Source organism: Harpia harpyja, chromosome 4, assembly GCF_026419915.1.
Source record: "Harpia harpyja isolate bHarHar1 chromosome 4, bHarHar1 primary haplotype, whole genome shotgun sequence".
In the NCBI taxonomy this organism is placed as follows: Eukaryota; Metazoa; Chordata; class Aves; order Accipitriformes; family Accipitridae; genus Harpia; species Harpia harpyja.
In genome coordinates, this window is record NC_068943.1 from 46993448 (window position 1) to 47020808 (window position 27361).

Genomic DNA, 27361 nt, shown 5'->3' on the forward strand with positions numbered 1-27361 from the left:
AGGCTTTGTTGCAAAACCGGGTACCAACGCTGCAAGCTGTGCCAAATTCTTCCCTGCCTGGTTCCTGGGAGCCTCGTTTGCCATGCCTCCCCTAGGTCAGTGACAGGTAAGATCGGTATCGATCCTCAGCATCTGCTGATGGTAACCTTTGAAGGGACAGGCAATGTATGGCCATGGAATTTTACCTGTCAATATCTGGGTAATAGAAAGACAAGCACGACATCTAATCCCAACACAGGCGACAGATCATAAATCTGCGCTGATGTGGTTACTGGTAATGGCAGGAATGGGAGGGGAGGGAGCGAAGCGGCGCTGATGGACACCGGGAAGTCAGGAAATGCTCTAGGCTGAAAAACCTTTTGGCCAAAAGCGCGTAGGTTTTCATCGTAGCAAAAAGGGTTTTATTCTTCAGCTCAAAAGAAATACTTTAATTCGATTGTTAGGTGGGATGCGGGCTGAGTAGTTGGTTCTTGTTGAGTGATGTCCCACATGTGTGCGGAGCCCCGTCAGTGCGCTCTTCAGTTAGCATTTCGGAAAATGCCTGGATTTGGAGGGTTTCTTCTCCGGAGGGGTCCGTCAGAAGCGGGGTGCTCCAGCTCCCGGCAGCCTCTGGAGTCAGTAATGCCGAGCCTTTTAATAATTCAGGGGGAGCATGATTCAGCAGAGGAGCTGCTTTCCTTTGGTCTATCAGTACCTAGCCGGCTGTGTTGCTGTAGCAGTATTTCACATCAGTTTTCCATCTCTGTACCGTTTTGGTTACAAACCAGTAGAAAGAATTCCCCAATGCCATTTCATCATGCAGAAATTCACAAATGTTTAAAGTAAATACAGCCTCTGGTGTCAATAATTCGGAGCTATTGTCATCTTTTATTCTTACTCTTTAAGCAAGAAAAGCCGTAAAGGTGGCTATAGCATTTCTTTCTCTACAAATTTAATAGCTGTGCACAACTCGCTTGAATTTGCAGTATATTCTTCTGAAGCGTATATTTCATAATGTAAACATGCTCCCCACAATAAGTACTTTTTAGCACAATCTTGCATGTTCTCTCTGAAACGTGGAGAGTAATTCAGCAGGGAAGTGTGAGCTGCAGCTTGGTGAGGGCTGGGGAGAGGAGTCATCTGCCTCGCTGGGTGCATCGCTGCTGAAAGGTGCTGAAAGCATTCGCACGTGTGTGCGCGCTTGCTAAAATATGTACCGAGAAAGAGGGGAAATAGGTCCCTGCGATTACAGAGGTTGCGTAAAGCGTGTGACAAGAAGATGAAATAGCTGGCGCTGAGGATGCTGAGTGGCAGGAGTGGTTTTGTCCCTGGAGACAACATCAGGGAAACTCAATGAAATTCGCTGCAAAGAGCAGAAGCCTTGCAGTCGCCAGTCCCGCTTACGGAATCACCAGTGGGGATCCATGTGGATTGCCTGACTGGTCGTCCAAAACTGAGCACAAGTTCTTCACCCTGGGTTTGATGGTGAAGCCTGGGGGAAAAGCAACCCACCTTTAGGCAGCCAAGTGTGGAACGAATGCGTCTGACGGCAAGTGAGGAGAAAGCGTCCTCCAGCACCCCGACTTTTTGGGGACATGTGGCAAGGTCAGCGTCGATCTCGGCTCCGACGATAACCGAGTGGGAAGCTTTAATCTGGTGCCTCCATCTCTTTTTCCGTTTCCTCTTCTGAGAAACGGTAAACCTTTGCCCGGGATTGTTCTCTGCTTGGAAAGTAGAGGCATTGCACGTCACCAAGGAGTAGTTCCTTCATGGACAATGCACTTCATTAGCGATTGGCAGTACCTGTATTTTTCCAGATCTGCGATACTAAGGTTTTGGGAAGAGTTTCTGTGAATGTTAATCGCACCCACCCCACCTTTCCCCCCCCCCCAAATGGGAACTGATGCCCTTACCACCGTTGGGTGATACCAACACTGGTATCAACGGGATCAGCAGCAGCATCCTTTCTCGAAGCAATTCTTTTAAACCTAGCTGTAGTGGTAAAGAAAGAATAATATACATTACATTTGAAAGTAAAAATACTCGTACAAGGTGAGCATTACCATATCAACTTGCTGTAGTCTCTGCTTCAGAGAGAGAAGTGGAGCTGTGATATCCCTTTCCCTTCATGTGACTTGAGCAAGGTCTGCTCAGTTTGGTTCTGAGCCTGCAGTGTGACACCTTGCTGGAAAGTAGCTGTTGCTCTCAGTACTCGGTAAATAGGGATTTTCACATGCAAAACCTAACAGCAGTGTATTGAAGATGACAGGCCTGCATAGCAGAACAAACTTGAAAATGAGATTTTTTTTCTAGAACTTGGTTTGCCACCATTACTTTTTTTGAAGAGCTTTTTGCCATGGGAAGCGGAGTTGCATCCCGGCCATGCTGAGTCTGTTGCTGGCCACAGAGAAGACATTGAAAAGGGAATAAGAGCTACTTGAATGCAGGGAAGTCTCAGAGATGCTTGACTCGGGGTCACAAAACTGGTAATTAGATCTCAGTAGAAGAGAAAGTTGCTGTTTCAAAATGTTAGCTGTAAATCTTGGTGGAAAAGATTTTCCTCTGAGGGTGAGGATCAAATTAAAAGAAGAAATGTTCAGAGATGCCCACGTGTGGCTCCGGACTCCGTGGCCTCAGAGGGTTTCCGTTAGGGATTATGCATGGCTGTAAGTAGCAGCAGGCTGCTTTTTCTCCTGCCTTCCCTTTGCCCTGAGGTTTTCACAATAAGCTTGTTTCTGCCAGGTGATGACAACATCCCTATCTCCATATACCGCGAATACACATCGAGGAACGCAGACTGTTTTTTACTGCATGTTTTTTAAGCATTACTATCCAGACCCGATCCTTTTCATCGCTGGGGTGGGACCTGTTCGGCTGCAGCAGCGTTCGCGTGTGATGAGAGCTGCATCGTGTGCTCGCACGTGTACATAGGTGTTGGAGGCAGCCCGATCTAAAATTGCTATCGTTCTTTCGCCCGTGAAAAGATGTCGTGAAATTAACTCTGTAAAAAGCAATTGCCTTTTCTTGCCAGCACAATTAGCATGGATTGTCCATTCTTCTCAAAAGTTCAAGTGTGATGACTGTAGCTTTTGAAAACAGTCACTCAAGACGTTGAGACCACATGCACTGAGCTCCAGCAACTCCTTCCAGCGCTGCATTGTCAATTCTCTTCTCCCTCCTTGAAGCAAATCTGCAGAGAAATTAAATGGCGATTTGATTTCCATCTTTTTCCTACTCTGAAAGGCTCCTGTATCCGATCACGGCAGAAAGTCTCTTTGGTTCCTGTAGTCTTCCTGAAGAGACAGTTCGTGATGTTTATTTTAAGGGGATGCTCTCTCTGTGATGGATGGGGAGAGCATAGAAACTGCTCAGTGAAGAGAAGTAACTGCAAGGAGACAAAGCTTCTGGAGTAGGTGGATTGCTAGGTGTTTATAAAACCTGCTCAATGTTTATCTCAACTTTGGCTGGTTATTTAACCACCACATTCCTTTTAGGTAGCTGCAATTGATAGATGAGTTTTGACATTCAAATTACATTCATTCTGTGGATTGATCATTGTGTCATTTTTTCCTTGAGCACACAAACAAATAGTTTGTGTATCCATGTGGCTTGTTTCCTTTGACTCAATTTATTAAGAGGAATTTTGTTGAAGTTTATGGGTTTACATAGTTCAGGTATCACGAAAATGACTCTTTCTTGGAAAGCATTTGTGGCAGTATCCTGTAGACTGAATTAGCAGTGCTGCTGCTCATGACAGAGTACCTGTGGCTCGTGTTTTGTTAGAAATTGAAGAATTGTGCTCACAAGCACGTATTTTTAATCCTTCCCTCTTTTCTCCCTGACGCTTCACTCTATCCTGGTGTGCTACAAGTGGAGAAAGAATTGATTTTAAATGTGACCACTGCCTGTAAGCCAAGGTCCCTGGGCTGTGCCCAGCTAAGAGGAACTTGTTTGAAACACGGTTTACTCATCTATGTCTGTCTTTGCAGCCTTAAAAGCAAAGACCGCAGTGGTCTAAGGCAGAAAGACAAGTGCAAAAATGAACTGTATAGGTTCTAGCCAAAGCCGTTCTTCAAGCGTTGCGTCCCTCCACTGTACTCCCCCTCGCAGTAAGTGTAAAATACGATGTTGTTTTTTACATTGCACAGAGAGATTCAGGAAACAAGGCCAGAGAGTTGCTTTGGGTAGCAAAGGAAACATGCGTAGCACTTTTTCCTTCCCCTTGCATTGCAGATATCTGTTTCAGCTATTGTACTTGCTCATTAAGATTTTACACGTGTGTTGCATGTGTACGGCAGTTCTCCCTGAAGCCCGTCCTCGGAGGCTGGCTTCTTTCACCCTCCTTTTTTCCTCCCTCAGTAGCAATGTGCTACAACTGCTCTACAACTACCTGAAAGGGGGTTGTAGTGAGGTGGGTGTTGGTCTCTTCTGTCAGGTGTCTGGAGATAGGACAAGAGGAAATGGCCTCAAGCTGAGGCAAGGGAGATTTAGGTTAGATATCAGGAAAAATTTTTTTACTGAGAGGGTTGTCAAACATTGGAATGGGCTGCCCAGGGAAGTGGTTGAGTCACCATCCCTGGAGGTATTCAAAAAGCGAGTGGACAGGGTACTCCAGGGCATGGTTTAGGGGGCATGGTTAATGGTTGGACTCGATGATCTTGAAGGTCTTTTCCAACCGAAATGATTCTATGATTCTATGATTCTATGATTCTATGTCTTACACTCAAGATCAAGGTGAGCAAGACTCCAAGTCAGGCCTTGGAGTCTGTCTGTTACGCACATTGAATGCTGGGCAGAGCATTTCTACTTTGTATTGGACCTACCAACAGGGACCTGTTGTCTAATATGCGGACCACACATGCGGGCTTTTATAGTCCATTCACAGGTAATAGATGAGAATCTATCCTGTATAATTCTGTTGGGGTTTTTTTCCCATTGGGTCTACTCAGGCCCTGCCTCCCCCAAAGTATTGCTAATTGGCAGGTGATGTAAAGTTGGTTTTCAATAGTAGCTTCCCTTTGCTTCTCTCAATTTCCATGATTCTACGTTGGGTCCATAAACTTCATTTCCCCTTCCCCGCCACGCTTCCCTTTTCTGTTACAACATACCGTAATGCTGTAAAAGTGTCTACTTTAATGCTCCTCAAAATACTTATATACTGCCAGTAAATATTTACCAAGAAAATTCCTGAGATGTTGACTTGAAGATGGGTCTAAAGAGTTCTCACTTCACATTGCAGTTTTATTTAATTTAGAGTTTGTAATTGATGCTGTTCACGGAAATAACATTCTTGTCTTGGTAAGCAGGAGCAGATAGGAATACAGATACCCAAAAGCATTAACTTGTACAGTCTGGTGCTTTCAGTTAAGCAAGCAAATTCAGGTCAGCAGAGCAAGAGGAGCTTTGCAGACAACGGCCGGATTAGACGCCCTTTGATTCAGAATAAATACGCCAAGTCTGTGAGGCTGGAGATGCCGGCTGCTTCAGGCCATGGATTTGGCATGTCCTTACGTGCACCCTGCCTGTCGTAAACCCGAGGCCCTCGGGGAGAATAAATGCCTTCTTGGGAGGGATCCTGATGCCAGCCTGGACCAAGATGCTGGACTTCTAAAGCCATCAGTCAGCAGGCTTAATGTAGCAGCGTCCTGGCATAAAAAGCTTCAGTGGCTTGAACTTCAAATAATTTATTTCTAAATTACTTCTACTGTAATTCTTATTAATTCAAATAGGCTTCTAAGCTGATGTAAAATTCAGTAAATGCAAGGAACAGTTTAATGAATTGAAAATAGGATTGAGTCTTTTAAAGTAAATGTAAAAAAATATGCTAGCAATAATTGCTTAGATGGAAATCGAATCTTAATAGCTTTGTTAATGATTTGTAGGGAGTATTGCGTTTATGAGAACATATCAAGCTGATCCTTGTGCAAGAACCTTGTTTTGAATGGGTTTGATAAAATTATTCCCCAGAAGCAGTTAGTAACGCTTAATATTTCTGCTTGCACTGCTTTTGAGATATTTGAATGTCGTTCATGCTGGAGCCTGACTGCAGCTGTTAAGGATCAGTTCTGCACTGCTGTGACGCGTCCGCAGTTTGTCGTTAGCGAGGCAAGATGCAATGCGGGCAGTTGATGCGTATTCCTTTGATAGCCTTTGGGGTCTGTGCTGTCGGTACACTGGTGAGGAGTCTGGGGCCCGGGCCCCGAGTGCAGAAGGTACGGGTGTTACTCCATTTGGTAACAACTTTTCCCACTGCTGCTTAAAGTTCGTCAATCTGGAGAAATAACATTTATACCAAGAGGGCAGAAAAATGTGTCCAGGCTTCAACTCAGTGCCATCCGTTGTGGAAAGGTGTCTGACGATTTATCGATCTCCTTCCTGCCAAATGATGCAAACTTTTTGTCAAACCTTCATTTCCCAGGCATGTCAAAAGAGAAATGCAAGCCAGAAAGAAAGAAAAAGGGAGAGAGTGCAGGATGAGAGAAAAACCAGAGTATCAGTAACATCCCCAGATTTGCTGGTGCAAACTTTATCAAAACCTTGCATTTTTGTGTTTTTCGTGGCTAAACTGGGAGCTGTGCCAAGACAGCTGCTAATCGGCAGAGGGCTTCCCCTGGCCACCCAGCCCTTGGCCGGGTGTCTGCGTACCTTCACTTCGTTTGGCCAACTGGTGATGAAAGTTCCAAAATTTCTCCCACTTTGCTTTGCCTCCTGGTCTGTAATGCCCGTGCAGTTTGTGAGCAGACCTAAGTCGTTACCGAAAGGGACTCCAGTTAGCATTCCCCTGGCTGGAGTCCCTCCCTCGCGTGGTGTCCCTGGTCCTGCCTTGGCTCCATGCTCCTCCAGCTCGCTTTCCAATCTTGACGAGATTCCCGGTAGTTTTGGAAAAATTGAAACACAAAGTGCTTTTTTTCAAATTCTCATCCCCTGCATTCTTTAACACGTGAAGCAGATTTCTCAGTGTGCATGTGATGTAATGATTCGATTCATTAGGAGAAGAGTTTTCGAGGTGATGACCTGTAAATGATTACAAGGCTCCCACAGTATAATTGCATTGAATTCTTTTTTTCCTGCCTCTGGACGTTAATAGTGCCTACTGATTACATAGAGCGAGTAAAAACTGGCTCCCTAAAGTCTATCTGCTCGAGTCAAAGGATAAGTGCTTCTTACAGTGAATTGTTCTTTCAAGGTAATTTAACAAAATTCATCTGTTGAGAGAGGAAGCGAATTTCTGCCATTCCCATGCGCGTGGCATGGAACTCGCACCCCTGAGGCTGGTGCGAAGATTAAAGCATGGAGGGGCATGTGGCGTCCGGGGAGGTCTTTCCCTCGTCCTCTGCCTTTGGTCACGCTTCCAAATACAGCAGAGAGGATGTGCTAGGATAAAATGGCTTCTTTGCAGTAAAAAGCATGCTCCTTGATGAGGCCATACAGCAGTCGTTTTACAAACGGTTAGCCGTACAGTAGTCCTTTTTCCCCTGTGCCTATCGTAGAGCTCCTTTCCAATTACTCCTCTTCAATTTAGTGGTGGCCAGTACAGTTTGGGGGGGAGAGATCCGTATTTGTATTCCCCAGCATTGCTGGCTTGAGTGTTGGTCGTGCGGGTAATCGTATCTGTTCCGTGAAATTAATACCAGCCCCAGCAAAACCCAACTGTGGCTGTGCAAGGTCTGTTTGCTTAGTTACTGGATGGGGCTGGGGGAGACGGGGGACAGATAAAAGGCTGAGGGTCCCGATTCCGTATAACCCCAGCTGGCTGGAGGACCCAGGGTCAGGGGTTCTTCGCCTGGTACTCCTCCACTGCCTGCCCAAGGTGCCCCCTGCAGAAAAGACAAGTTCTTCCTCAGCTGGGCTGGTCAGTTAAAAATCCAAGGTCATGTTGGCAGAGCGGCCCATGGGTTGTGCCACTGGGCACGTTTTGCAAGAGCGCTGGGCGTGTGGTGGCAGTGGAGCTTTTCATTCCTGAACAAAACTTGCTGACATAATTTCTCATTTTGCTATTTCATCTTTGCTCTCTCTTTAAGGTGATGGTCAGAATTTGGTTACAGAAGATGTGACAGTGGTGGAGGGAGACGTCGCCACCATCAGCTGCCGCGTCAAGAACAGCGATGACTCGGTGATTCAGCTCCTGAATCCCAACAGACAAACGATTTATTTCAGAGATTTCAGACGTAAGTTGCATCTTTTCTTGTTTGATAACAACTTTTCCTGTGCCTCGCTTGCGCTCGGGAGAAAGCATTTGCAGAGATCTCTTCTTCTAATGCAATGCTAGACGCTTAAAGTTTAGTCAATTCTTTAGAGGGTACGTGAGACAGGCAATCATAATCTTTCTCCTTAATGGAAACCTTGATGGTCCCCTTTAAAAGTCAGACCGTCTTACTTTGCAATAGGAATTGATTGTAGTAATTCAGGGTGAATTGCAATTGAGTGCCAAATATTTAGCTGACACAAACAAATTGAATAGGGCAATGCCGAGACAGTGCAATGTTCTCAGAGGTAATCTGTTTGCTTCGAAGACTGAAAATTTCAAGATGATCTATGCCTCTCTATAACGAAAGCAAAATCTCCAGCGAGTGAGTCTGGCTTTGTTTCCTGTTGCAACAATGCCACGGAGCATGGTAGCTGCAGTGAAATGCTTTAAATTGCCTGCGTTAATGTCACTGCGGGGACGGGATGCAGTGCTACGTTGTGCCCAGCGCTGTGGAAACACACGGCAAACCATGTTCTCTTCTGAGGCGTTGTGTGATCTAACAATGTGCACATGCCGGGACTGGCTCACTCCCTCCGCTTGTGCCGCTATTCAAGGCCCTTGTGTTTGGCTGGTAAGATTGAAAATGCTTGGTTTCCAAATTCTTAGAGTAATTGAGGCAGCCATTACTGTGGTCAGGAAACAACTTTTAAACTATACTTTTCCCAATTCTTTTATCTGTCACACTGTCCCTCATCCACTGACTGCGTACAGTCAGACACGGGTCAGCTTACTGCTTATTTTCACAACAGGCATTTTACCTACACATCCCTAAGCCATCTGATAATAAAACCGTGACCGAAGATTTGATACTGTGCCCGGGGATTTGCTTCTGTTGATTCTTTGTACTGATCTGAGAACAGAAATATTTTATAGGTCCAGACGTAAAGATAAGAAGCGGGACGGAAGCTGCAGTCAGGAACCCGTGGGGTGCTTGTCTAGACGCTACTGCTATTCTTGTAGACCTTTGACTTTGTTGTGTGGTGAGAGGGGTACGCTGCATCTCACGGCGGTCACTAAGGTGTGCTTGCTCCACAGCGCTGAAGGACAGCAGGTTCCAGCTGGTGAACTTCTCCAACAGCGAGCTCCGAGTGTCCCTGACAAATGTCTCCATTTCTGATGAAGGAAGGTACTTCTGCCAGCTGTACACTGACCCCCCCCAGGAAATCTATACCACGATTACAGTGCTCGGTAAGGACCGAAGAGGTGCTCGTGGTGACCTTTGTAATACCTGGACGCACAGGGTTAGCAGGATGGGGCTCCGTGTGGCGTTCGGGGAGCTCCAGCCACCCAGAGAGAGCCACAGCTCTCCAGTGATGAAGCACGGCAAGGGTTTGAACGCCGAGTGCTCTCCCACTGCAGGCCAGCTCAGCTCTTCAGTAGCTCAAAGCAGCTTAGGACTCGAGCCTGCAGACACAAGATTTTCGAGGGTTGCCAGCAGATACCAAGTGGGTTGTCCGGTGGCATGCCAGAGCCCTTGCCTCACCTTCCTGTCTTGCAAGGCATCCCTGAGCCTCTCTTTGTAGGTTACATCATATTTAATGTGATTGTCGGGTCTTCCCCTTGCTGTTCGCAGGCAATTTTTGGCTTCAAAGAATAAGCAGACGTGTAAGTGTGAGGTGTTCTCCACTTCCAAGGCTGTCTTTTACTTGGGCGGGTCGCTTGGAAAGGCTTTTAGGGCAAGTCTGGATCTGCTAACGTCCTGGAAGGAGTGTCTGTCCAGCCCAAGGCTTGGCAGAACGGCGGGAGCTGTGCAAGACCAGCCCTCCTCCGTCTCACACCTGTTTTCTTTGGGGCGAGAGAAGGCACGTTTCTTAGGAAGAAGGGAAGATAAGTGGCAGTGGTTGCATCTCATTCAGTGAAGCGAGAAAGTCAGCCAGAAAGTAAAAGCTGTAGAAAACATCTTTCAGTAATTATCTGATATGCAGAGGGAAAATAAATTAACGTGAATGCTTCGTAGCATGGTAGAACCATTCAGTTTATGAATTTTGTGTTTTCCGTAATCAGACTACTCTGATCACATGCTGAATCTTTTCTTCCAAAACTTGGGGATTTGAGAGATTACATTTTAATGACGAATGACAGCCTCTTTGCCCATCTATGATATTCCTTAAGGGCAAATATTACTAATGGCATCGCTGGTGAACCTCCTGCCATTGTGAAGATGTGTAAGTTTTTGCATGTTTGTCAGCTGACTTACATATTCAGAGAAATCTTGAGTTCGACTAATGGAAAGTGATAGCTTCCTATTAATTTTGCAAAAATTTGTTTCACATGTGAGAGAATGTAAGAGCTCTCATTTGACATCGCAAGTTTGCTCATTTGCTTAGGAACGGCTGTTTGCAGAGCTGAAGTTAATTCTGCCCCCTCCCCTCCGCCCCCCCCCGAAATACGCTCACGCACAGCCCTGCTGAGCTCTTGCCTTTCTGTCACTCCCTCGGGCTTTGCAAGACTGCGGTGCACGTGCAGCCGCAAGACCGATGCGGTTACCAATAATAGCAGCTCGTGCTATTAGAGCTGTTTCTACAGATTAGCAGCGGCTTTTAAGACTCTATTAATAGGAGAACCTGAATCATGGAGGGTGACTTAATGTAAGATCTCACTCGCTGATTAGTTTCAATCTTCCTTCTTTTATTTAATGAGATTTGGTTCTTAGGGTTTTATACGTTGTTTAAATAATGTTTATAAGCAGTTCTACTATAGCTATTACGTTTATCAACATCTTCAAAGTTTTAGTGCACTTTCCAGTATTCATAGCTCTCTTCCAGCTCTTCTCTCTAATCATACACACACAAACACAGTTTGTTGGATTTCATTTCACTGCTAACAATGCTAAGAAGGCGTTTGAAATCATAGTACTTCCTTTATTCACCTATAAGCCAGCACTGCATGTCTTTCGAGTGGGAGACAAAATACAGTTTTTTGTTGTGGTTTTTTGTTGTTGTTATTTTTAAACATGAATCGTGCTTCAGAATTCAGGGGAAAGTGTCTGTTTTCTTGCCTCATACTTCAGTTCTTTTTGAGAAGGATTTGCAGCATGGCCGGCGTGTGCCTGCCTTTCCCCAACATCCCTGAAGCGGTGGGTGTTTTCTCTTCACCTCCATTGCATGCTCTGGCCAAACCTTAGTCCACAGGGCAGGCAAAGACGATCGATGTTTATTATTAGAAGCCTGAGGAGGAGATTCTTTATCTTAGCTAGCAGTAGTACGGAGAGATCGGGTACCGTGACGCCAAGGATAATGCGTCTTTCCTCTCTTCCATATTATTGACGCCCTAATTAGAATTAAAAATGAGCCGGGGCGGAGGAGCGGTTCTCTGTGTCAGTATGTGGCTGGTCCTCCTAGGAATGCATCCCCTGCCAAATATCTCGTGGTCATCGCTCAGACTTTGGTGTCTCTCAAGGTCTATCAAAGAGCAGTTTTGCTGATCTGCTTCTAATGATACTCACTTTGGAGAGTGGAGCAAAGTTTCAAGGCATCCTTCTTTGTAGTCTGTATTCAGAGAAAGCTTCATATTTGCTTTAGCAGTGTGCTTCTCCCCCTCTCTCCCGTGTACTTTAATGTCTTCTGTGACGGGATATGTCGATTTATTCATGCTTAATTGGAACATGTGAAAATCTCAAATATGTAGCCCGTTCTGTTCTTTTTAGAGAAAAGCCACAAGTGACTAATTAGTCCATTTGATCATCTGGATGGTATTTATACATATTTGTTCTTCATTAGCTCAAAAACATGTTAGTCACATTTGAACTATGCAGTCGCTTCATCATATTGATCACAGCAAGGTTGAGTTTCCTTTGGAAGTTCTGGGGTTTTTCTGAAACTGCAGCTCTGTGCTGTACGAACACTTGATGTTCATTTTTTGGGGGGTTTTTTCCTCACTAGCCATGGGTGCGTTCCTGGGGAAGAGATTCCTTGTGTCAGTGTCATCATTTTTAAGCCTGGGTCACATCACTGGGTTGTGCTGCAGTGGGGGTTGTCCCCCTGAAGTGCTAGCCTATTTCTGAGTATTACAGGATTGTTTTTCATTGAGTATATATAGTCTTCTAGCTTTCTGTTTGATAGGAAGATATGTGTCTGGGGAGAACAGCAAATTACCATCCTCAAGGAATTGCCCCGTGATGCAGGTGCCTGTCACCGGGCGCAGAGCTGGCTCTCTCCTCTCTCTGGGGCAGTTTTGTATTTGGTTTATGGCAGTGTGATGGGCAACACAGTGTTGTTCCAGAGGTGAAGGCATTCCACTCTGGGCTTGTGCTCGGCAGCTTTTTGAGTGTCTTAAATGAGCTTGAAGTTTGCTGGCCTGCTTCCGCTCCTTGCGGCTGAGGCTCGAAGCTGAACAGCAGGAAAGAAAAATTGCCTTGCGAGGTTAGAGGCACAGTAAGTAATACACTTCCAAATGTCAGCTTTTGTGTTTCCTCTTCTTGTCAGCAGCAGCCAAGAAACGTGCACGGAGTCAAGCTGTATTTTTAAATAGCAACACACACAACCGAGTAGCGCAGAAGACTAAAGCTCTTCCCTGGAATGGCGCCTGCCTGGGAGAGAGAATAGCAAGTTACAAATTTGATAAGTAATAATTTGCAAAACTACAATGATTATTAGGTGGAGAGTGAGAGTGCTTACTCCAATTACTGTGAAACTGCCTATCAAAGGATTTGATCGATGGGAAGATCAAATAAATGCTGGTGGCTAGTTTCGTCTAGTAGATTTTACGGATTTTCCTGAAGGTTTTGTCTTGTGTTAGTGATCGAAAAATGTTTTTTTCATCAAGTGTGTGTTGTGTTGGTTTTTTCGTTATAGTCCCGCCACGCAATTTGGTAATTGATATCCAGAAAGAAATCGCCGTTGAGGGAGAAGAGATTGAGCTGAACTGCACTGCCATGGCCAGCAGACCAGCCACCACCATCAGATGGTTCAAAGGAAACAAAGAGCTAACCGGTAGATGTATCTTCTCAGTCACTTGCTTTTTTCGGATAGCTGAAATGATTTATGTAATGCTGGGTACTTGTTCTCTGCTGCCAGTTTGGGGGGGGGGGGCCGGGGGGAATAAAAAATGGAAAGGAAAAAAAAGTAGAGCAAGCTGCTTTGAACGCCAGCTCGGGAACAAAGGCATATGTGGGCAGACAGATTATTCTCTAACACAGAAGGGCTGAGCTCCATTTGGTCCTCTGCCTACCTGCCAGGCTCGAGTACAGGGTTCTGGAATCTTTTTGTAACTGCAGGTGACCTTGAGGAGCCCCAAAGCTGTGTGTTGAATTTATTTCTGCGGCGGTTTATGTAGCTTTCTGCCCCGTTTTAGGTACGAGTAGGATCATCTGCGCTTTGGGCCATAAAGATTTTCAAGTCACCTTCATGTCTAGCTCTCTTGTTTATAGAGCGTTTTCTCTGTGTTCAGTTGAATATTCATACAAGATGGGTTTCTCCGACTCCCTGAAGTCTGGTTGCTCCCGGTATTTGTACATTCAAGTCACTGACTCTGATTGCATGTGACGTGCTGTTCGTTTAAGTCTGCGTGTAGATGTGAGCCTGGTTGACAACACCTTTGTGCTTTACCCAGTCTGAGACACCGAAGGGCTCTCTGCAGAAGTCCAGACTCATTACGTCAAACCCACCCCCCTACAAGAGCAAGATAAAATCCTCTCTTTAAGTCCAACACCTACGAGCATCCAAGCAGGACGCATGCTGAGGGTATGCTGATAAAGGTGGAATGCAGACCTGCTGCCATGCGAAGTGGTGCCCCACTGATTCCCAGCGCCGGTTGTCGATGCAACGTGCAGATCTTCCAGTGATCCCTTTCTGGGGTTCCTTCCCCATTCCGCTGGGCAGCAGTGCTGTAGTATTTGACCCTTCGTGCTTGACCTGTCTGGCTTCTTGATGGAGTTTTCTTCTGTTGGCAATTGAATCCCAGCTTTCCTTTCTCTTTGAAGACTGCTGAGCTGAGCAGTAGGTTCTTGCAATACCAGCTCACCCTGCTGATTCTTTGGATTTATTTTTTTTTAAAACAGAAGTAGGGAAACTGAAGTACTTGGTTGCAGGTTGTGAATAGCGGGAAAGCGTGGCTTTGCTGATCAGAAAGCCTTTCCTCTAAATATCAAGGGGTGTCACTTTCTGTGGCTGTCCTCCGTTTCACTTTAATATATTATACTGAAATATTTTGGGTTTGAAAGACCTCTGCTACAAAAGTTACTCTTAATGTTTTGACTGTGAATTCTTAAGTAAAAAGCCACTTGAAAACAAAGTGGAGGTGCATTGTCAGCAAGCACTCGCTGAGTTCCCGGAAAAATCCTTTTTCTCCTATCTTGTCTTGTCTTCCTCCTTGTTTCCATGTCGCGTGTTACGGCATCCTCCAGGCAGCCAGTCCTGAACTGTGCTTTGCTCCAACCACCGCTGCTATTCTCTCCTTCACGTGGAGCACTGCTGAAATGCTTCTGCCTATCAATACTACTTTTAATGAAGTTAATCTGTTTAATCATTTTTCTAGCTAATTGTTGATTCAAGAGTGGGAGGGGATTTGTAGCTCATCGATTTCAGAGTTTGGGGATTTGGGGACGGTGGAAGGGGATTGTTAATTGTTGCGGTAGCGTAGCGTGGACTTCAATTGGCAGTGACCTCCCGGCGAGGTGTGTGACTACACCCCCCTCCCCTAAACCTCAGTGGCTGCAGAGGGAGGATGGTTATCCAAAGGGGACGTGTCACCTGGGCACGGAAAGGAGGGAGGTGACCTGGGTGCAGCAGACACTCCCTCCCATGATCACGCTCTGCTCTTGCTGTCCTCTCCCCGGCAGGCAAGTCAGAAGTGGAGCAGTGGTCCGACATGTACACGGTGACCAGTCAACTGTTGCTGAAGGTGGGACGGGAGGACGATGGGGTCCCTGTCATCTGCTTGGTGGATCACCCTGCTGTCAAAGACTTGCAGACACAGCGTTACCTAGAAGTCATGTGTGAGTAGCAGAACTTTTAATTCCTTTGACGTATGAAATTGCTCACTGAGGAGTTCAGGACCTATTAACTATGTGATGAAATTACAGTGTAGGTGGGGTTTATGTCCTGTTAGTTAAAAATTGAAATCAAAATGTTGGGTACCACTTCATGGGTGAAGCCATGACTTTTCCTAGCCCTTTGGCGATATGATAAATGCATACCTTCATTCTCTTAAGAAATACCTTTCTCTACATAGAATTTGCGCCATCAAGGGTTCCTGGCTGGGCTTTATAATTGTCAGAACAGATTAAATCTGAGCATTTTTCTCTTAGCAACCTACTTACCTCTTTGAAAAGCGCTCCTCTACTACCACATCAAAGCGACTGGCCACCGTTGCGACTCTGCTGGCAAAAACTTGGTACTGTGCAAAAGAAACTCAGTATTGTGCATTGTGAACATACAGCAACAACTGGTTTTCTAAATCAGAGTAACACGGATTATGTAGTAACACCATTGATTAAGGCCAACCTATTTTCTATAATGCTCCTAACATGTTCAGTGTTGATAATGCTTTTCACTTCGTTTAGCAAGTGCTCTACTGTGTATGACATGAACAAGGTTTATGAGCAGGTACCTGGAAATACCTGTGGTCCCAAATGCAGCCATGCCTGACTTGCAGCTGGTGGAGATGACAGAGCTGCTGGAGCTGCTGCATACGCACACTGAGCAAATGGCTCCCAAAAGCAAAGTCAGACAGTCCTCACGGCAAGGCTGGGGTGCCCCAGGAAACCAGGGTGCTAGGATGATTGAAAGCGCTTGTTTTTGTAGATTCACTTCAACTATAACATTACATTAAAAGGAGAAGAGGAAGTTTTGTATTAATTTATTTCATCTGCTTCATTATGTAGTTTCATTATGAACATGTTGGTTACAATTCTCATATCTCTGAAACTAGTGGGAAGTAATGTTCCTGTAATGAGGAAAACAGAAATGATCAGATACTACCTAAATGGGCAGATACTACATTTCTTGCGACTGTGCTAATGTGTAATTCATTTATGCAAACTTCATGTCCATTAACATTTCTTGTAGAGCTCCATTAGCTTTAATAATACATTAGCACCTTTGTGAGGCTTGATCAAATACTTAACAGGGGAAAAAAAAAAAGCATCTCCCCTATTATGTAGAGGTATTGAAAACTTGCCGGGTTTCTTCCCCTTGGTTGAAATAGCATGAGATTACCTTCAGGCTTCCTTTCAGAAATTCCTCTGGCATCCTGATCGTTCGATGGGGTAGGAGGGGGCCCTGTTTCTGCAAAAAAAATAACATTTTTTCCTTTCTTCCTCAAATAAATCCCTTCCTGACTACTTTCGTTTGCAGCCTTTACAGGATTCTCCCTGCAATGAAGGCAAAGCACACGTGAACTGCAGCGATCTGGATGTCCTGCGGGACGCACGCAACCTTTGGCTAATGCGCTGGAGGCTCCTGTGGCATCCGTTGCACAGGTTTCTGCCCTTAGCACTGATCTTGGTGTCCCCTTGGGTTATTCTGGAGCTCTTTGTTGGAATGGAGCTAGCGCGGAGCCTCCTCGGAAGGGAAGAGGGATGCACAAGGAAAGGGCTTTTGGGCCAGTTTGGTTTTATGTTCTGGTCTGGATTGAACTCTGAGCTTGTTAAAAGTAATTACGTTTATATATGGGGGCTTGACCCACGTTAGGCCAGTCAGTTCCTTCAGTGGGCAGCAGCAGATGGCTAGAGAGAAGAGTACCGGCAGAAGAACATGTCACGCATCATAACCTTGCGGCTCCCGGCAGTTAGCGGCTTCGGGTCTTCACGTGCTGGAGTGTGTCCAGACATTTGCATTTAAGACCTGCTGTTGGACCTGAACTCGGGGTAGAAAAGGCAGTTGCAGAGCAAACTTTTACCCTTGAGCTTCCCCTGCTTCAAGCTGATGACCTCTTGGCCGATGGGAGAGCATGAGCAGGAGGAAGATCCTCTTGTCTTCGTGGACAGGCAACTTGATAAAAGCTCCTGTGGATGTGGGCTTGGCTGCTTGGGAAATGTGGACTCCTACAGTCAGGCCTAATTGATATGCTCTCAGTTGCTTTTCTAGATTACAGGGTTTGCAGTCAGAGGGAAGGACTCCTCCAGACTGCTGTTGGGGCACTTCCACTGACTATGACGTTACCTTGCAGGCATGCCAGCTGCCGAATCTCCAAAGTGGTGGCGATCAGCACTCGCTGCTCGTCCTGTGCTCGCACGGGGGGTGGTCACTGCTTTTCTTGCAGCCAGAGAGGCGTCGCTCTAGATCAGTTAGCTGTGTTGCTTGCTCAAGTCTCTGCTCGTCCATTCTCTCCCCGTAAGTCCTGCCCGTTCCCAGCAAGGGCTCCGCAGATCCACCTCTTTGGAACATCAACAGGACACGGGAAAATCTTTTTCTCAGGAGATGTTGTATTTCTCTGCACTTACTGTATCCAACTCGAGCATGAAATGCGTTGGAGAAGGACAGGAGGATGATGAATGGAGCCTTCTCAGATAATGAGGTATTTTTTGTCTGACTAAATTTCAGAGTACAAAGAGATAATTTTTCTTAAGATGCACCTCAAAATTTGTGGGTTTTTTTTCAAGGAAAAAAGAAGTAGAAAACAAAAAGCCTGCACAGTTTGCTAAGTGCGGAAGGGAGGGGTGGGACATCTGTCATCACGGGAAACTATTCCAAATGCAGCCTGCAAAAGGGAACAGACCCCAAGCCACATGCAGTTTGTGCCCTTGGAGGTGAGTGAGCTTGCAACAAAAAGAGGCGTCCTCCAAGGTTACCCTCCCTATGGTTAGCCCAGCCGTTTTCCAAGAAGAACATGCCGCCGCCGCTCCTCGCACGCTGCTTTGGGGCTGCGGTGGTCATTTTTGTAAGGCTCCCACAGGAGAGCTGGGGCGCAGGCAGGGTGCGGGTTCAGGGTGGTGGGTGGCAGAGAGGAGGAGGAAGGCGTTTCTTCCCCCAGGGTTCCTTCGTTCTCCCTCCAAACTGTTTACCTTTTCTCCTTTTAAGGTGATTTTCTTAAAGCTGGGTATGCCAAATGTCTTTTGGGTAGGTGAGGACCTTAAGTGTCACTGACAATCTGGAGTGTTTGTACTTCGGCTTATTTGGAGGTGTTGCCCAAAATGTGTATTTATTTTATTGACGTGTTCTCCTCTGCGAAAAAAAGGAAGGAAGGTGCAGAAATTTAAGTCTGCAAAGTGACCCACTTCACTCTGTTTTAAAAAACAATTCATTTGAACATTGTCTTCTGTGTTGTAGTTCAGAGAAAATTGCAGACTTTGGGGTTGTTAAAGTTTTTCAGTCACTTCAGGAAGATGTTTCTAAATGGCTGTTGGCCTCCTTCCCCCCAGGCTGGGGTTGTTCCAGTGTTCCTCAGCCAGGAGAAAGCAAGCAGGCAGTGCTCTTGGAGGGGGACAGGCCAAGCAATTTCAGACTCTTCACAGGGTGAAAGTGCGGGGTTCGTCGTAATGGTTAACCTTGCAGCACCGGCGTACCCCGCACACGTGCAGCACCAAACCCTCTGTTGCCTCAGCCGAGATTTAATAAGGCAATTGTTCGCTGTGCTACACCTGATTTTTCTTGCCGCTGCCTTGTTCTCTCCCTGGTTGTTTCCAAGCATCGTCTCGGGTGCTGAGACTGTCGCGTCTCTGATTGAGAGGGAGGACTGGGTCTCTCGCTCCTCCTCTTGTGCGGGGGGTTCTTCTGCTACAGCAAAATAATAGACATACTGGATTATCTGATAAGCTGTCATAATACGTACCGATCGCTTGTTACTATACCCTAAGCTAAGCTTTAAAAATAACTGGCAAGTTCACAGCGTGGGTACTGGGAGGAACGATTGCTTTGCTGTAGTCAGCAAAACGGCGAGTAAGACAGGTTCGTGACGGGTATTAACTTGTTCTACTCATGGAGTAAGCTATTGGTCGCATGTATAACGTGGCGCAGCCTGACCCTTCATGAAGTTTTGAGATAAATTCTTCCACGTGAATGTAGGGTATGTCATTAAAAGAAATCTCTGCAAACAAGCACTCTGTAATATGTATGAATCCCTCCTGGTAATGCTTCTCAAAAGCAAATAGAGTTTGACAAATGGTGCCATGTACTCACAGTAACGATAACACTTTCATGCATGATTAATAGCCACGCCAGTGAACATATAACCCTGTGCAATGGGCGGCCACAATATGTTGCACGGTATTGGCTTGAAAATATCCCCTGATTCTGGCTGGAGTTGCTTTCTTTTTGTGATTCATATCCGTCAATGAGGGCTGGAAGACCAGCGCATTGAGTGTAATTTTAGAAAGGAAATGAAGCAACAAAATGCATTAAAATATCATTAAGGAATTGAATGGAACCAGATATTCTCGGAGGCATTTAAGTTCAGCCTTTGTGGTACTTTTCCTTATCTCATTACGTGATACTGGAAGTGAAAGTGTCGAAGGCTTGATTTGGCATTTTCTCTGGGCTGATTTTTGTTGGTTTTCCAAAGTTATAATTCATTGCACATTCATTTTTATAATATCTACACGTGTGCTTTTAAAATATGCACTGATGGAATCTGTTATGGCCTCTGCTGTTACAATGGGAGAATTTTTTGCGCCCAGTTATGTTCAAAATTGGCCATATATGTATGCTGTTGCATCTCCAGTAATCCTTACATTTCTATCAAATACAGCTATTAATTGCATAGTATGCAGTGAGGTGATTAACATCAATGTAATTTATCATCTGGAGAGTTCTAAAAACAAACAAATGACTTGTTTTGTTCAATGAGGTGTTGACCCCTTCAGAAACTTTGATTTAAAGCTTTTTTTTTTTCTTTTAGTAAATATGAAAAGCACCACAATCAGCCAAGTGTTCAGTTATTTGATTTTCTGGGGCATTAGCCACTCTTGTTTGTGACATTTCCCAGTTGGGTGCTCGTTTGCAAGCTCATTAATAAGGTTTTCTCAGAGGAATGTTGTTGGGAGTGAGGAGCACACAGTACAGCCTGGACTCTGCCTTTCGCAAGCATTAAGCAGCGACGTGCACTCAAATATTTACCAGGGAAGTGTTTGTACCCACAATACCTGTCTGGCTTTGGCTTTCCTTTTCCTGCTACAAGCTAAGTGTTTAAATCCCTTTAGTTGAGGGCGAAGTTTGCAAAGTCGTGTTTGGGGTCAAAAGGCTCTTCCAGACAAGTTGTGAACTGCCGCTCATCCGCTTATTCATCATTTTAAACGCGGCATCTATTCATTTAATAGATTTCTGTGTTTTGGCTGAAAATCAGCAATGCAGACTTTTGTCCTTGCAAAAGGTGAGCAGAAGATACCCGGGATTGCTGGGTCTGGGCTGTCTCTGACACAGACTTCATTTCCTCATAAGCCAACCTTCTTGGTTTTAGAATAAAGGTGACGGCTGTATTTACTCTTGTGTATAAATGTTAATGTTGCTGACTTCTTTTAATATTGAAGAACGTACTGCTCCTGCTCTTCCCCTAGCATGCCAGTGTGGTAAGATACAGAAACTGCCAGAAGTCAGGTTTTTTGAATAGTTAGTTTAGGCCACGGAACGATGCAGAGATGAGGAGCTGGATAAAATAGTGCCCCTCTGAAGAAAGATGTATGCAGTATTATCTGGGTGATTTTGAAGCTGGAATTACCTAAAGCGGGCAGGAACTCTGCTTGGCCTGTGGGATCCTTCTCCTGAGGATGCCATCTGTCATCATTTTTGCCAAGAGGTGACATCAGGAATTAATACAGTAATCGTAAAATGGATTTTAAAACTTGGACTCGGTACCTAATGTGACAGTGCAGGCAGGAGCATTTTCAGCTGAATCATTGAAAGAATCCATGTTGTAGTTTTCTCTGCTGGCAAACAGTCTGGCATTGCAAAAGACGCCAAGCGGCGTGCTGCCGTACCTCTGTCCCAGAGCCACTGCAGGAGTATGTCTTTGTCTGCCGGGAAGAAAGCGGCCATGTATAGTCATGTGCAATTTGCTTAATGTACATCTTTAGCTGTATTTGGAGCAGAGAGAGAGAAATCCTGTGCTGAAAATGTACCAAGGTCCTGGGTAGCCCCTCTTGCTGTGTGGCCGCTCTGTAAGCAGCTGAACCGCCAAGGAGAACTGCAGCGTTGTCAGACGGTGCTCGTTCCCCCTCTGCGGCAGAGCTCTCTGAGCCCCAGCCTGCTTTCAAGAGCTTGTCTTCCTCGTTCGTGTTTTTGTGCAGTTTCCCCCCAAAGCAGCACGTGGGAAGGTGGCTTTTGGCTGTTTTCCAACCTCAGCTGGGAGCGCATCAGCCGGGAAAGGTTCACTGGTCCGGTGGTGGTGGTGGCTGGCAAGGGTTAGGAGTCACCTGGGCTTCAGAAAAGAAGCAGTGTTCCCCAAAATGTTTTTCCTGTGTTATTAATGACTGTTTTGGTGCCGGTTTTGTGTTTAGAGTGGACAGATTGCTGCATTGTAGGAGCCGTATCACTTGCGCAGAGATTGCTGCAGGACCAGGAGCTGCTGTGGTGTGATGATTCTGCTCTGGTATGATTGGCATGGCCCCAAAGAACATGTACCTCGAGTGCAATGCAGGTTTTCTATAGCAGTTTCTAGTAGCTCTTGTGCACAGTGAAATTACTGGATATGACCGCAGTTACATTTACTGCATGTCATTTCCTCATTATGCGTATTCTGACTGTATTTCAGGGGAGAGGCATGAGGGCGAGAATGTAACCACCTTTCATGTGCCTTCTTGCCTTTCCCAAGAAAACCAGCTTTTTATTTTGGCACGAGGTCATACTCCCAGATAATAGTCATGCCTACTGCATGTTAGCATCCTTGCTGGCTGCGATGTCTGAGAATTTAGCCACAGGGTGGGTGGCTAGAGAAACCTGTGCCACTACCGCCTCCAGAGTACTTGCTGCACACCTCTAGGAGCTGCAGAGCTTATGCCAGCCATTGGAAAGAGGCGCTTGTGGGGGGCTGGACGGTTGCCCTTGGCTTGGTTTTGGGTGCAGCCCCGCGGAAGAGCAGCAGGGTGGGAAGGGGGTGTGCGGCGCAGGTCCCGAGGCTGACCCAGCCGGAGCATCATGGTACCCTGGGCACGTGAAGAGGTCACGCTTGCCAAATCCGTCTGGCGACGGGCTTTGAGATGGTGAGCTTGCCTGCCTTGGAGATCGTACGTTGGCCTGATGAAAGGAAGTGGGTAGAAATAATAGGCTTAGGCTTTTGTAGGGCACTGGACTTGCTATAACGTTTTATCTTGGCCGATTAATGAGATCTAAGTATTATCGATGAAGCGCACATTTAAACGGATTAAGAAATCACTAACTGGCAGATCTCAAAGGATAGTCATTAGGGAGTAATCAGCAAACGATGGTATTTTTAGAGTGACTGCACTGGCCTGGGTGCTTGGCCCGATCCTGTTCAGTGCTCCCACAAAGCATTTGAAGTTCCTAAAAAGTCACTGTTAATAATTTTTTGCTGATGGCACAAAAACTGGGCAAGCAGCTCATAAGAGGAAGAATTGGGACAAATGCAGAATAACTTGAGTGTCTTGGTAGCTTCCAAACCACAGAGCTTTAAAGCTATGCAACGTCAGTGGGTGCAGCCTGGGATGGCCGGTGAAATCCGGGGGGGAGATGTGCCCTCCTGCCTTGTCACCTGGGCTCCGTCTGAGCCATCGAGCGCCTGCCGCTTCAGCACGACGCCTCAGCTGGAGGACTCTTCAGCATCTCCGTTGCTTGAGAAATTACAGTAGAGTTGTTTGGCTGGGGGGGGGAGCGTTTTTCAGCACAAGGTCGGGCTGGTGCGCACCGTGACTGACCGGCGGGGCGAGGAGTGGGACGTGCTGTCCCCTCCGGGAAGGCTGTGGTTCCCCCGCTTGCAGACACACAGTGCGCCTGTTGTAAAAGAAATCTCATCAAACACCGAATGGGTTTGTAATAAGTTTTTCAAATTGGTTGCTGCTACAGCGTAACCTTTAGACTACTGGTATTTAACCTTGTATATCACTCTTAGCTTTTGAATGAATTTAGCTTAATAAAGGTGCCTTATTAAATTACTAGGCTGGGTTTTTTTAAGCCGCTAGAAAGAGGTGTACTAGGAAATAGCTTTGGGTTGTTAGATCTAATTGGCTACTGGTGGAGTATGTAGCAGCTTAGATGCTGTCGTGGTTTAACCCCAGCCAGCAACTAAACACCACGCAGCCGCTCACTCACTCCCCCCCACCCAGTGGGATGGGAGAGAAAATCGGGAAAAGAAGCAAAACCCGTGGGTTGAGATATGAACGGTTTAATAGAACAGAAAAGAAGAAACTAATAATGATAATGATAACACTAATAAAATGACAACAGCAATAATGAAAGGATTGGAATGTACAAATGATGCACAGCGCAATTGCTCACCACCCGCCGACCGACACCCAGCCAGTCCCCGAGTGGCGAATCCCTGCCCCCACTTCCCCGTTCCTATACTGGATGGGACGTCACATGGTATGGAATACCCCGTTGGCCAGTTTGGGTCAGGTGCCCTGGCTGTGTCCTGTGCCAACTTCTTGTGCCCCTCCAGCTTTCTCACTGGCTGGGCATGAGAAGCTGAAAAATCCTTGACATTAGTCTAAACACTACTGAGCAACAACTGAAAACATCAGTGTTATCAACATTCTTCACATACTGAACTCAAAACATAGCACTGTACCAGCTACTAGGAAGACAGTTAACTCTATCCCAGCTGAAACCAGGACAGATGCATAGAGGCAAGCGTTTATTTTTATGTAGTAATCCAGTGGTATGATATTATGAAGTTCCAAGTCGAGGATTTCGGGCTGCTGGAATGCACTTGGTAGTAAAAACTCTGCTGCTGCTTGCCTTATGCCCTGGCTCACCATCCAAGATAGTCATTGCCCCAGATTATACAGCCGCAGATGCCGCGGCTAGAATGTGGCCTTTTTAACAAAGCAGCTAATAGGTGCCAAACTGCAAGTCCAGGCACTGAAAATCATCATGCCTTTACCAGTGTAGGCTACTAAATGTCACAGTCCTGTGTAGGAACGGAGCTCGGGATCCCACGGTGCTCGGCATTTTGCAAAGCTTTGCTACCAGAGTCCATAATCTGAAGAAAATACACTGACTTTGAGATGGGACTCTTAGCAGCAGAAGTAGAACTTAAGATTCTCTACAGACATGTCCTGGAAAAAAAGGCACATGCACACACACCCCCTCCCCCCAATTCTTGGTTGAAGCATAAGAGAAATTTTTTTTGTATACCATAAGCCTGTTTAGAATGTCAGTTTTCCCGAGTGCCCAGCCATCCTTCTGAATCCTTCAGACTTGTGAAGCATTTTCACAAGTGCCCGCTGTAATTACCGGCATGCTGGCGAGTCCTGCTTGGGAGGGACGTTTACTGCGATAACTCCGTTGGGAATGCTCTTGTCTTCATGAGTGCGTGCACATGTGCTAATAAAGCCCAGATTTCTATTGCAGGTGACATCTCTGCGGTGTCCAGATCCAAGTAGTAGGGGTTCACTTTGCTGCTTTCATTTGTTTCATGAAGACTACGGGGCTGGAAAGCTGAAAGGGAAGGGCTTACCTCCTGTAGTTTTGGGAGAGCCTACTTAGTCTGCAGTTCATTCTCAGTACAGCGAGCCTTCAGTGTATTCCTCTTGATTTCCATAAGTAATTGTCAGCTGGTAAACAGCTCATTAGAAATACTGAAATTTATCTAATGAAAACAGGATGGGAGCAACAGGAGAGGCAAGCTGCAGAAGATGTTGTGCAGAGCTTTCTCATCACAGGGTGCTGCAGTCCTGTTCCCATGTAAATTGGGCTGAAAAGTTTTCTGCTCTTTCTACAGCACAGTGTACAATAGCATCCATGTTTCTGGCGTGGGCTCATAGGTACTGCCGCAAAGCAAGTAATAAAGAGTGAGCAGATGGCCAGGGGGGTGGGAATTGTGAATGAGAGCGGTGAGCGTGAGCACAGCATTTGAGATGCTGTTTGTGATTTACTTGCTGCATAATACTTGGGTTAGCTCGTCTTCCCGCGTTTATGCATTGTGTAAATGCTCGTGGCGCAGACCAAGCTTAGTGCAGTATTTCAGCGCTGCTTTTTGCCTTCCCATGCTTTTCTTGTGCATGCTTGTGCTGCGTCCCTCCCAGGGCTCCGAGGCCTGGACTGCCTTGGCTGGACCCACGCCTCGCCGCGATGGGGGAGATGGGGGAGCCTGGGTACGCCGGGAACGGGTCTGGCTCCGGGGTTTGGCTCGAGGGCTCACTCGGAGGCTCTTTCACCCTCCTACAAAGGACCTTTTTTAGCTCAGCTCGCTCCCGGAACTCACCCTGGTCGCTTCCACATCTTCATTTCGCACGTGCAAAGGATTAGGTGTGTTTTTGGGCACGCTGAAGTCACCCGCATCTCCAGTGAAATTGGGACTCTGCACCTTGGACGCATGACACCCCCGAAGCCTCGCACTCCCCACACGTCTGCCGTGGTTTCCAGCCGGCAGAGACACCCGAGTTTCATAGCTGCGAGGAGCATCTGTAATGGGGATTAGTTTATAAAATGTTTGTGGTATAGTCATCTCAGGAGAGGATTTACTGGTGTAGCTTATTCCATTACTGAAAATTATGAGAGTTTAAATTGGTTAAATCCTGACATGGTTTTTTTTTTCTAATCTCTATTATTCCATAGGAAGCATGTTAATGAGTTAAACACAGTTAATAAAATGCAGCAAGCCAATATTTTTGGTAGCAGTTACTCTCAAAGGAAATAGAAACATTTAAATGGTTTCAACTTTTATGCATACTGATTTTTTGCCTGCCTTTGTTCCTTACAGTTGAGTAAATTCCTGAAAAATACATATGGCTTAATGGCATTTGTAGCGTTGAATTGATTTCTTGCACTGATAACATTTTAGCTACAGCTTAGATGGTGTTTTTAATCTGTGTTTCAGTTGTAGGGGGTAATGAATTTTTTAATTGTGGACTTTAGGTTTGTGGTATGGCTTTTTTTTTTCCCCTGCAGGGTCTTGCTAAAGTGTTTTTGAGTTGGCTCCCTAACTAGAAATGCTTTAACTCTCTGTGTTTATTTTAGGATTTAGAAGAGCTTCGTTTGGACAAAATAAAACCTTCTCTTGTTTAAACAAAAGCAGCAGCGGCTGTGACTTCTTTTGGTGTTTCTAACAAGCCTCTCTTGTAAAGCCCAACATATTAATATGCGTGGACACCAAGCGTTGTCATACAGTAATATATGATACACAGTAAAACCTATCAATTCTGAGCACCACAGATATCTCTGGTGTCACCTCGGCGTGAAGGCAAATAAGTTCCTTCGAGCTTGAGCGAGTTCAGAGATAAACTCTCGTGCAGCAAAACGTATTTCCCGGGGAAGCATGGCGCTCTGGCCGGCATGCGAAGCGCTGCCAGCTCCACCTTCTCCTGCTGCCAGCCACTTCGGCTGGGAGCACGCACCGCGCTCAGGCCTGGCAAACAGTCAGGCAGACGGCACAGAGGGGGCCGAGAGGAGAGCAGCGGCAGCGGCGACCGCCTCTTGCTGTGGGCGCGCGCAAATCTGATCCGGTGTGACACGACGGCTTACGAACTGATGTTTTTGTCCTGCAGATAAGCCTCAAGTGCGGGTTTCTCAGAATTACCCGGTGCAAGGCCTCACCAGAGAAGGGGAGCCGCTTGAACTGACGTGCGCAGCTTTTGGAAAACCACAGTAAGTTGGACGCTTCCCCAGGCTGGACCAGGTTGTCCGACGGTGACGGGGTCATGCCGCAGAAGCACGCGGACATTGGTTGGCCTCTGTTGCTATTGCAGACGCTCGATATGCCATTCTCTGCTGCGAAGATGATGTAACAGTGTGAAAGAGAGAGATGCTTTCTGCACTTGAGCATCTGCTGCGCAATTAAGACGTCTATTTTGATTTGCATTTATTCCCATATAACTAACGGCTGAGGGATTTCCACTCAAAGAGCTCCTAGGAGAGCTCTTGGCGGCCACCATGCAGCCAGCCCTCAGGTGCAGAAGGGAAAGGCCCCACAACTGTACGCCTCTTCCCCCAGGGAATGGCAGGGGTGGCAAGCGGTTGCAATTAATCTGCAAGAGCGAGGTCAGGGGCCTGCATATTGAATCCCAATGAGGTGCCAGTATGCAGAAGTAAGCCCGGCACCAAAGAACGGAGCACTTGTAAAAGTGGAATGGATCCCTAAGGTAAG

General features: G+C 46.2%; 1 protein-coding gene across 15 annotated transcripts in view; it reads left to right on the forward strand.

Annotated features, from left to right (window-relative positions):
• The window catches only part of CADM1 (cell adhesion molecule 1), a 172662-nt gene that overhangs the window by 108409 nt on the left and 36892 nt on the right, over nt 1-27361 (forward strand). For 14 of the 15 annotated variants that reach the window (XM_052786701.1, XM_052786702.1, XM_052786704.1 and 11 more), the window contains exons 2-6: nt 8001-8147; nt 9263-9415; nt 13021-13158; nt 15006-15161; nt 26763-26862. In XM_052786701.1, coding sequence (XP_052642661.1) covers nt 8001-8147; nt 9263-9415; nt 13021-13158; nt 15006-15161; nt 26763-26862 — 694 coding nt within the window. The remainder of the gene's footprint in view (nt 1-8000; nt 8148-9262; nt 9416-13020; nt 13159-15005; nt 15162-26762; nt 26863-27361) is intronic. The other variant, XM_052786716.1, reaches the window with a different exon arrangement.